The sequence below is a fragment of the Pteropus medius genome, unplaced genomic scaffold, assembly GCF_902729225.1.
Source record: "Pteropus medius unplaced genomic scaffold, Ma_sr-lr_union100, whole genome shotgun sequence".
NCBI lineage: Eukaryota > Metazoa > Chordata > Mammalia > Chiroptera > Pteropodidae > Pteropus > Pteropus medius.
This window is the reverse complement of record NW_024340849.1, coordinates 17,821,661-17,833,717: the sequence shown is the minus strand read 5'-3', so window position 1 is coordinate 17,833,717 and position 12,057 is coordinate 17,821,661. Positions and strand designations below refer to the sequence as shown.

The window sequence follows — 12,057 nt, the reverse complement described above, 5'->3', positions numbered from 1 at the left end:
AACATGTAGATTAAAATAAGTATTAAAAAACAGGCAAAACTAAACTATAGTGTTTAGAGATGGCTACATGGATGATGAAACTACAAAGAAAAGCAAGGAAGTGATGACTGTAAAAGTGAGAATGTTTTTACTATTAGGGCTGAAAGGGTGGAGTCGTGTTTCAGAAGGGTGCTTGGTAACTTTCTATTTATTTCTTGACCAAGGTAGGTAATAGTTTAAAAGATGTGTACTTTATAATATTTATTAAGTTGTAAATTTATTTCATGGAAAAAAAAAAGTGTTTTTTAGGCAGAAGAAAAATAGTCCTAGCTAGAAGCTCAGAAGAGCAAAGAAAGTTGTGAATATGTGAGCTAAATAAAATGAATATTGTATAGAGAGAGCAAAACAATAATAATGTGGGATTCTGAAAAATATAGAGAAAAAATTAAAATGTACAACAATAATAGCTTATCAGTTAAATAGAATTAAACTAAGAGGGACTCGTTAAAAGGGACTTGCATTGTCTGGCAGGGGGATAAATTACAAAGTAATGTGGAGTTTAGATAAGGATGCATATTACAAATTTTAGTATAGCCATTAGAAGACTAGAAAAATGTCCAGACTATGGTAAGGGAATGTTAGGGGAGGAAATGAGATCAATAAAAACAAACAAACAAACAAACAAAACCCAAAAGACAAGAAAGAAGAGGAAAAGGAACATGGAATAGGCAAGACAAATAAAAGAAGACAATAGATTTTGCCCCCAAACATTTAAGTAACCGCATTAAATGTAGGTGGACCAAAGTCTGTATTTGAAAATTTTATATATTTTCTGGAGGCTGGATTAAAATAAGGAAGCTATTAACCTCTTCTTTCAATCCCTGGGTAATCAGGTGACCATCCTCCCCCACTCTGTTGGGATACTCTGAACAATTTAAAACAGATTTTCTGGAGTGGAAGACAACAGACATGGTCGAGGACAGAGGTACCAGAAAGTAGGGAGATTAAAAGCCAGATCACTGTACAGGAGTGCTCAGAGTGGGCAGGCCGGATCCTTGTGCTCATGGCTACCCGTCATTTTTTTAGTTCCTAATCCTTACAGAGGAGAAACACTTAAAGATTACTGGTGATCTAAGGAAAGTCTCTTATGCGAAAGACTTATTTTGTAAAAGACACTAAAGTAGACAAACAGAAAAGAACAGTTTAGGAAGAAGCAGCACTTATGTGGGAAGAAGGAAAGTTAAAACCATCAACATTCTCATAGAGACAAAAAGTATATCCCTGAAACAAGACTATTTTATTTATTTTTTAAAATTAGTAGACAAACATAAGCTCTTAAAAATGAAAAATTTGGTAGCAGAAGGATTAGAAGGAAAAGTTGAGTAAGTTACCTAGAAATAGAGCAAAGAACAGGAGACAGAAGATAAAGAGTATTAGAGGACTAGTCCAGAAGGTACAATATCAGAAAATGGAAATTTCAGGGAGAGAGAACATAAAAATGGAGGGAAGGACATTATCAAGACTTCATTAACATTTCCCCAAACTGAAAGACTCAAGTTTCCAGATAGGAGGGGCCCACCCACCAAGTACCTTATATGATGGGTGAGAATAATGCACCTCAAGGCATATTGTTATGAAATTAACAAAACAGTAGGTCCAAAAAAAGATCCTATATACCTTCAGAGATGAAATAAAAAGATAATCACCAGAAAAGGATCTGGAATCAAATTGGCACTGGACCTCACCAACAGCGCTGGAACTAGTTTGGCACTATTGGGCAGGGGTCAGGGGTCTTCAGGAATGTAAGATTTGAAAAAAAGTATCTTCCATGTATTGTTTTTCAGAAGACTACAGAAGAATATATCCTACCAAAAAGAGGAGTAAAAAAAAACTAGGAAAATGTGGCATTTAGGAAGCAGACTTAAAAACAAGGGGAATCTCCCATGATGATAAAGGGATTTTCCAGGATGGAGAGCAACCAGACCAGATTGGAACTCCAGCAGAGATTAGAGGACAAAATAAGAAAATGCATGAGGTAGCCGAAATACTAGAAGGCAGTTTAGGCAAGTGAATGAGTGTTTTGGCATGCGATAATTTGAAGTACTGAAAAACCAAAGTCAAGGATAGTAACTTCAGGGAGAAAAAAAGTTATGCAGAAAAGGAAAAGTAATCATGATACAGTTTTAATAATACATGGCTCAGCTGTGAATAGCATTTATGAAGTCCTAAACACTGAATTCTGATTCAACCAAAATTACGCTCTAAATTGGGAAGAAGAGAGAAGGCTGGAAATGTGAAAGAAAGCTAAATACTTATTTCCCACAGAAAGGAGCCAGTGATCTCTAAAACTCAAAAATCAATCAAAAATTATAAGCAAGCTGTTTAAGGGTGAAAGAGATGAATATTAAAATAATTAGCTAAAAATTAATAATAGTTGCCTCTGTAGAGCAAGAAATGAAGGGTTAGAGATGGGAATTAATGTTTTTTGTAACAAGTGTTGATGAATTGTATGCATTTGTAATTTTGATAAATATAAAAACTGAATTAAGAAGCCATTTGATATTTCTGAAATTATTTCTTCTAGTTAATAAGAATTGTAACAGTTAACAAAGACCATTTGACTTAAACTCTCAGATTTTTGTTTTCTGTTGGCTGCTTTGTTTTTTCAGGGGTGGTGTTTGGGGTGTGGGTGGATTACCATTCATTTACTTTAAATCTAGGAATCTATTTGGCTCTTTTATTCTCTTTACTTTTAAGTTGAGTCTGTTTCCTAAATCCCACTTCTTCATAGTTTTTTGTTACTCCCTCTTTTTGGTAGGATATATTCTTCTTTAGTTTTCTGAATTTATTTTCACAGTTTAAAAAGTGACATTACTAAATAAGCTATTTTAAATGTTTTCTAGGAGTGGCTTTAGCTGTTATTCTCTCTAATACCCGGCACATTAGTGACCATGTTTTTCTAGAAGCTGCCAAGGTAAATGTTTTAAATATTGTTTGGTTATTTTTTAAAGAATGAATTACAAAGATTAAAAGCAGAGAGAAAGAGAGAGAGAATGGGTTAAAGCTGCCTTATGAATGGAAAGGAAGTTACTCATCTGTTGCTTTTCTGACTTGCCCATCTACTTTTACATAAAATTTTTTTATCATGATTTTTCAATGTTTGATGGTAAGCTATGAATCCTTTATATTTATAACACATCTGTACCTGTATTATATATATCTGAAGGTAATATATTGTGGCAGCATAGATAAAATATAACTCCTTGTGCTTTTCTTAATGACAGTTATTGGTTTATTTGGAGGGCTGGCCTATTAGAACTGCATATTTTGTAATATGAGTTTTGAAGAACTCAGAAATATTAATGTCTATTTTCATAGTTGTAATTATGCCAAACTCTTATGTTAAGAAGAATATGTCAACAAGTCTTTAAATATGGTTATTTCTTTATTTAGTAGTGAACAGTTTTAATTTCTGCAGTGGTTTAAGTATATTCTTGCTAAAAATAAGGAGAATTATATTACCTGTATTATTTTTTGCTCCCCCAACCCTTTTTCTGTTTTATTGGTCTGTATTATTCTGGTATGTAAATAAAAGTAAAATGCAGTTTTCCCTTTAGGCACTGACAAGTCAATTGACAGATGAAGAACTAGCTAAAGGGAGTCTTTACCCACCTCTTGCTGATATTCAGGAAGTTTCTATTAACATTGCTATTAAGGTAAGCAACAATTTTTACCTCTTCACTTAAGTTTAATGGCATTTTCTTATGTAAGTAAATGTAAGTAACACAAGTTTATTAGAGGAAAACTTGAAATATGTAAAGGGTATAAAGAAGAAAATTTAGGTCACCCATATTCTCCCTACCAGAATATAACCCACAGAATCTTGGGTTTGTTTTCTTCTAGTTTGTATATACATAGGAGCACCATGCACAGTCACCTGTGCCAACTTTTATGATTGGTTTCTCACTATACTTTTTTCCACTTAATATACTGTAAACCTTTTCCCATATAAATCAATAATAATTCCCATGTGTGATCACTAATGCTGCATGTAATTCTCTTTGTTATTATAGCTTAATTCATTTAACCATTTCTCTATTTTGGACATTTGAGTGTTTCCTATTTTGTTAGAAATAATATTGTAGTGAACATCCTTAGATAAGTCTTTATGTGTATATGTAGTTATTTTTCCTTAAGATAAATTTCTCATCATAAGGACAAAGGTTTAACATGCTAAGGCTTCCAATACATACTGCCAATGTTCAGAAAAGAAGGTGCCAATTTCCATCACACCCATTAGATACGAGCTTATCTGTTTTCCCACACCTTTGCCAATCCTTAGAATTATTATTTTTTTAAATCTTGCATATTTAATAGGTGAAAATTATATCTCATTTTTATTTAAAGAACTTTAGATTGAAGAATTTTTTTGTATTTATTGAAAAATTATATTTCTTTCATGAACTGCCTGTTCATGACGTTTGCTTGTTTTTATATTATGATATTTGTGTTTCTGTTTTCTAACACTATTTATAAGAGCTCTTTATTAAGGGTAGTGATTCTTCTGTTTGTTGTGATGCAGGTATTGTCCCATCTGTCATTTATTTTGACTTTTGGAATTGTTTGATGTGCCATTTTCAAAAGGTTTTTTCTGGAATGATCTCTTAATTGTCTGGATTGTTTACTCACATTTTTATGAATGTTAAAGCCTTCTCCCATTCCAAAATTATATAAATATCTACCTGCATTTCCCAATAACATAAAACAGTTAAGAGATTACTGATACGTCTAAATGAAAGATGTAATACATGAGGAAATGGGAGGTCTATGCTTGGATTGGTATAGGAGCACAACCTCACGATCATCTCTTCTCCCTTCCCCGAGGGTTGAGAGTTTGTTCCTTCTCAACTGGTTTAAGACTTTCCTTTTTAAGAGTAAGGGATCAGGAGAGTAGGCAGTGCTTTGTATCTGTCCCCCAACCCCAGCCCACAGCCACTGAGCATCTCCAGTAGCCACTAGTCACCTCCTACATGCTCATGTGACCAGGGAGTACTCCAGTCTCATGCCTTATTCCAGTCTTTTCTGTGGGTGCATATATGTTTCCTACAATAGACTGGAAAATAATTGAAACACATTTTTCATCACAAAATATAGTGAGATTGAGCTCTGAGACCAAAGATTATTTTTAATAACCATCATTTTTGTTAAAGTTTTTCTTTAGGAAAAACTGAAATAAACTTTAATAGTGGTTATCATTCAGAATTGGAGGAGAGAGAGAAAGATATAACTGAAACAATTTTTCTTTACCATGTATTACTACATTTTTTTAAAGTTAAAATAAAATAGTAACTTGAACTTACTGTGTAACAGACGGGCATTGTGCTACTCTGTAAGGAAGCTTTTCAAACTACCTCCTTTTACATCAAAAGTAAGACTTCACCACCAGTCATGAGTGGCTTGGTCACAAAGATCAGAAATTCACTGAAGTCAGTTTAGGTGGGAAGTCAATCTAATTTTAACTGTTTAGGATCTTGAATCTAGAATAAGAATGCTTTGGGTTTGAAACAGCTCACATAACTACCTTGAGCAAGTAACTTAAACTCCTCAAACTTTGGTGTCCTCAGATGTAAAATAATAATAATAGCACTTACCTCATGTGGTTCTTGTGAGATATCCACATAAAGCACACAGAACATGTCTGGCACTCAGTGATGGTGAGTTGCCATGTATAGGTTCTAGCCCTAACTTTACTTTACAGTTCTAGTGCCCAACTCCCGATTTATAATAGTTTCGATGTCTTTTAATCCAAATTCTAGAGCAAAAACAACTAGCTCACTTTGAGTTAGGTTTTCACCCCAGTCAGCTATGACTAGAAAATAGACTCTCCTACCTGCGGTTTCAGCAGACCATTGGGGGAAAGAAAGGGACGTGGGCCAGGCAGGTCACTCAAGTAGATCTGTTTGACTGAGACAGAGTAGAGAGCTTAAAACCGTTTGTTGGATTAACGTATTAAGGAAATGCCAGTAATTTGAGGTGGGGGTGACATTAAAGAAGATGTATGGTAAGATTTCTGATGATTTTTATGTCATCTTTTAAACTTAATAGTTTCCAAGTATTTTTAAATGAGTCAAAGTACTGTTTTTATTTTGAAAAAAGAAAAATGCCATTCTTTTAAATTCATTTCTCTGTGTTTACATAGTACATTTTCTCTCTCAGATAGGTTTATACTCAGAGCCTACACAGTAGTAATCTTATTTTATTTTTCAGGTTACAGAATACCTGTATGCTAATAAAATGGCTTTCCGATACCCAGAACCTGAGGACAAGGCCAAGTATATTAGGGAAAGAATATGGCGAAGTGAATATGACTCCTTGCTGCCAGATATGTATGAATGGCCGGAATCTGCAGCAAGCCCTCCCTCAATATCGGAATAGATGTGCCCACTGATAAATATTTTCCATGCTTCAGGGAACCTGTTTGTTTTTTTTTTTTCCCAGACAAAAAAGTCAGACTTATGGTTTTTTCTGTGTTTTGCTTGACTTATTTTTCCCCATGAATCACACTTCTGTAGAAGGTAGATGAATTGACTGTGTTTTAATGCCCTCCGGCACTCTGCCATCAGATAACCATAATGCTTTCATTTCTGATTTGTAGCTCATACCACATCAGAGATGTTAAAAATGTATTTGTAAACGTTTTCACTTGTGTTCTTGTTCACGCTTGCCAAGGTATTTGCAGTTTACTATTATAGGTAATAATCTTCTCTCACCCAGCTCTTTTAGGGCTACTAAAATAGAAACAAACTTCTGTGGTGATGAACACAGAATTTTGAGAAAAAGCCGATTAACCAAATTGTCAGTATCTAAAAAAATGTTCTTTCATTTCTTCTTCATGCTCTGAAATCCTTTTCCAGTAGATAGATCAAAAGAAATATGAAAAATCTACCCTATTATTTATTTCCTGGAACTAAATTGAGACAACTATTACATTGTAAGAGAGAAATGAGAACTACTGCTGCCTTTAGACAAAAAAACAAAATAGTCATTGTTTTCAACAGTGTATAAAATCATAGTGTAACATTTTTATTTAATAAAGGTAATATCTTAAATTTAATTGCTTCAATTATGCTATTTTATTGCCCAACTACAAATTTAGGTTTGCTTATTTTGAAAAACACATATTTTCATTTTCTTTATTTTTAGATGATTCTGAGGAGGGGGAATAGGATGCCTAATGCATAAATTATGACTGATGTGTGACTTTTAACAGATTAGTCATGTTTCATACCTAAATGAGTTATATGTAACTTAAGGGATTACCCCTACACCCCTATTCCAGTAGTGATGCTCTTTATTATTTGAGATAATTTTGGAATGTTCCTATGAGATATTCCTTTGAATATCATTAGTGATAATCCTTTCCCCATTAAAGACAGATTTAATTTTTTGAAACCACAAAATTAATTTAGAACTAAGCAGAGATGAATAAAGTAGGTGTTCAGACCATTTTTAATGGTCCATTTTCATGCCATTTTTAATCCCAGTAAAATGGGTAATAATTGGCTAGTGAGACCAGTTTTTTTCTTTATGTGGCTTATATACTAGAGAATTCTAAAGGAAAATCCAAAATCATTTTGAGAAGTAGTAGTATTGCTATATATGTGCCTAACATGGTTGCTTTGAGGAGACAAAACTGTTTTAAGTTCTTATTGTAGAATATTAACTACAAAGAATTATTCACAACTACATATCAGCATGTACGTTATTTGACATTTCTCTCCACCATCCTTGATATGTTGGATGTGATATTCTGTAGGGAAAAAAAAGGGGCTTCATTTTTCTGTTAATCTTTTCTTCTACCTAAAGGTAGAGATTAATTCATAATAATTTTGAGTACAATTCAATGTTTTAAGAACACTCCAAATGTCATTGCCATTTGGAGTATGGGAAATGCAATTGTTTAATTCATTTAACATGAGTAAAGTCAGAAGTCTTAAATAAATTTGTTTCATAAAATACGCCACTGGGTCACAATTTGTTTCTTTTAATTAAATATGAAAGGTTTATGTTTTTTCATGTTACCTCTGTCAAAACAAAATCACCCCCAAAAATATTCTCTGGAATCTTTATTTTAGTTTAACATTACAAGTAGAATTGCAAACCTATACTTATAAAGTTTATTGACTATAATGGGAAAAGCGTTAAAGAATTTGGTTAAAATCATTTTAAAGGATAGATTCTTAACCCAGAAGTTGCCTCAGAATCACTATGAAGTTTCTTTAAAATGCAGAGGCCTCTGCCCCCTCCTTCCAGGCCCCCTGGAGCACCAGGGGCAGAGCTCTGGAGGTGTATTTTCAGTAGATCCCCAGGTGATTCTGATGCACACACTCCCCCTGCTCTCCCAGTCACTGCCTTAAAGTGGTATCTGAACCACTCGGAGAATTAACTGATTCCTCCTGCTGATACAGTTGGCCTGGGGTGGGTGCCGAGATTCTGCATTTCTGATGTGCTCCCAGGTGATGCCCATGCTGCTGGCACAGAGAACGCACTGAGTGGCATTGCTCCAGAGTACTGAGTGTGGTGTGCAGTTTAATTAAGTTTAGTGCTCACAGAACATGTACTCTGTGAAAAAAGATAACTGGAATTGTGTTCTTACACATTGGTTTTATATATTTTATGTATAGTTTTTAAAGGATGTTTATAAGAACAAAAATTAATACAGAACTTTTAAACATTTTTCTGGAACTGCATAACTAGAATACTTTTCAGTTCCACATTGTGGATTTTTAATGTACTTATTAAGTAAAACCTAGCAATCAGTTTTCATTTCTAAAAGCTTAGCTATTAAATGGATATTTGTTTCTTCTCTATTCTTGGTCGTCTTATGATATGACTTACCCTATCCTTTGTCTTTTCTTTTTCTATATTATCAACCTCTGGAGAAATAAGATTCTACATTCTCTTTTGCAAAGGAGTTACTATGAATTAAGACCAAAGCATAATAATTATTAAGGGTGCAGAGCATTATTTACTGCTTTCAGATAATTCAGATGACTAAGAAAGCCCAAAAGAGATAGTAGGGGAGTGGGAAAAGCCTTGCCTTAGAAAAATCCTTCCTTCATCTAAATGCTCTAGTAGCTTGTTTTCCAAAACCATTCAGAATCTCTCAAAGATAACTTCTTCAGACTGTTGAACAGCTCCAGTGTTCTGCTGAGATCTCCCAAATGGAATCAGCTCTGTTAATCATACATAATACTTGACAATATTAAATCTTAAAGCTCTCTACTGGGATTCCATTTAAAGGGACTGCCCTAAAGAATGAATAGAACCAATATCGTATTTCCACCCAAGAAAAAACCACACGTGTTCAGGTGCCAGCATATCGCTAACTACAGAAAATGGCATTGATTCATTATTTACTTTGGTTCTACCAATTGGTAAGTTGCACTTTGATGTACATCTAAATGTTATAATGAAAGAAATCCTCTGTAGACAAGCTAAATAAAGTAACTGTCTTAATGTGTAAAATATTCAAGATAATTCAGCTATAGAAAACTCCCTTCACCTGAAATCAGGATGTTTTCATGTAAGCAGAGAAAAAGCTCACTGCTTTGTTTCAAATTTTAATAAATTCAACTGTGCCTAATTAGGATATGACTCTTATTGCCTAATCTTTAATCCTTTAATCCTTTCTAAGAGTACTTCAGATAAACTAGTGATTAGATTTTAAGACTATAATTATTTTCCTTTTTTGGATAAGGAAAATTGCCTTTCAAAGAGAAAAGTAAGGGTATGATATGGAAATGTGTTCATAGGTGAGTTGCATAAAATATATAAATTAAGTGAAATAACTGAAATGCTTTGTATCTTTCCGTAATAGGTTTTTGCCAGTAAACTCATAGGTCTATTTAATCTTTTTTCCAAAAAAAAAAAACTTACTTGCTACTTGGCTATTTGGGAAGTTATCCCTACATTCAGCACATTATTTTTAAAGTTTTAAGACTAAGGGGAAATTTGTGGGTATATATTCCCCAGTTTTCAATATATTCTTTTATATTCTAGAAAAATTATTCTCCCTTACTTTCCTCATTTGAAATGTATATTCTGGCAAATTGTCAATTCCTATGTAGTCATTGAATTATCACCAACATGTTAGGTATGTACAGTTAGCAAATAATGATAAACTAAATTTTATGGATAGCACCTGCTCTATGCCAGGCATTGTTCTAAGCATCGTACATGCATCAGCATATTTAATCTTCACAATCGTCTTCTGCCACCCAATCTGTTTTACAGAGAAGGGACTCTAGGCACAGGGAGGTTAAACACCTTGTCCAAGTTCTCAGCTGGTGAGTGACAGCAGGGACTCGGTAGCCTCAGCCCTCTCAGGGAAGAAGGGCCTCTGTGATAATCGAATTTATTAGGATATTAAATACCTTATCTTCAAGAATTATTATTTCAGATGAAAATCTTCACCTATTATTAGTCTTAGATCCTTTTTAAAGTGTTTTATCAGTTTATTTGATTTTTACTTTGTTCCCATTCATGATTCAAATACAGTATAAACCTATTTTATATATTAGTCTCCAGCATTTAAAGTATTTGATGTAAACATAAAAGATTTGTTTTTGAATATGATAAATTGTACCAAAAGTTCTTAGTAGCTAGTTCACTAACATCTTTTGATTTGGTAATCTTCACAGAACCACCAATTGCTATCACTTCTGGGCAAATTGATTTCAATAGTGCTTATATACTTTGTGAATCTGCCAATGTCAATGTGAGTTTGAACTGTGGGATATTTTAAATGGTATCTATTGTATACATATGTTCAACTTCTTCCATTAAAAGGTGAGAACAGTGAGAATGTAGTAATATAAAATGTATGTGTGGAATAAGGAATTTCTGAGGAGACCTATTTTAGCTAAATATTTGACAAAATTTCTGCCTAATGTTTCATTATACTTTGCCTAATGGCCTTTAAAATGAATTGAAATTAAAACTGTATTTTTGCAATGATATTGTGTTCCCTTTGATGACATCCCAAGCATTAATTATTGACTTCAAGGAACCCACACATTGCAAAAGTCACTGTTTAGCCTTTCTCACCTTTGTATTTAAGATAAAGAGGTGGAATAAAATAGTCTTGCAGTAATTGTTTATGAGAGTACTAGTTTAAGGGGAATGACTTTTGTAGAGTATATTATACCAAATTGACTTATTACAGATGGTTCCAGGAATCAATCTGAAAACTTCATAATGATGTGAATTGTTTTTCTCTTTTGTGATATATTGTAATGAGATGTGTGTATTTTCTTAGTAAAATTTTCCTATGCATAAAAAAATGTGTTATGACCTTTTTTTAAAGGTGGCTATATATAGGACACTTTTAAAACTTGGTATTATCAAACCTTAAAACACACACACACACCCCAGAATACTTGATCCCTGGGAATATATCGTTAGACTTACATTCACATATAGAGTACTAGTCTTGCTCCTCTTTTCATTTCATTTTGTTCAGCTTTATACTCTATTTCCCTCCTTAGTTTAACATTGCAATAAAAGAATTATTTCTCACTTCTCCCCCACCACGTACACATTCCAAGGCCCTAATATTAAAATGGTAAATCAGAAAGGATTAGAATACTAAATTAAACAGTACTCAGCATCACCTATGAAACCAACTTGCCAAAGAATAGAACTTGAATCAGATCAAACTCCCATATGATAGGAAATACAGAGGATAGAAGAACGTGTTAAATGATACCATGGAGATGTAACCAGCCAAGTTCACAATTTGCAAAATTCTACAGGACAAATGACCCAATTTATTCCACAAATGGCAAGAAAAAAAATGAAGAATAAATCACTAAATTGTAAAAGACACTTAAGAGACATCTCCCAAATGCAATGTGTAAACCTTTGGATCCTGATTCAAACAAACCAATTACATATGAGATATTTGGGGTATAATTAGGGAAATTTGAACATTGAGCAGTTATGACATTAATAAATAAGGATGTTGTAACAAAGCTATATTAAGGAATTACTGTTAACTTTTTCAGGTGAGGTAAG

At 33.4% G+C, this 12,057-nt stretch overlaps 1 protein-coding gene across 1 annotated transcript in view; it reads left to right on the top strand.

The window, feature by feature from the left end:
- Window positions 1-7,997, top strand: part of ME2 (malic enzyme 2) — a 47,325-nt gene extending 39,328 nt beyond the window's left edge. The window contains exons 14-16 of the mRNA XM_039841448.1: window positions 2,883-2,953; window positions 3,597-3,695; window positions 6,247-7,997. Of these exons, the coding sequence (XP_039697382.1) occupies window positions 2,883-2,953; window positions 3,597-3,695; window positions 6,247-6,414 (338 nt within the window). The 3' untranslated portion in view covers window positions 6,415-7,997. The remainder of the gene's footprint in view (window positions 1-2,882; window positions 2,954-3,596; window positions 3,696-6,246) is intronic.
- The last annotated feature ends 4,060 nt before the right edge of the window (window positions 7,998-12,057 follow it).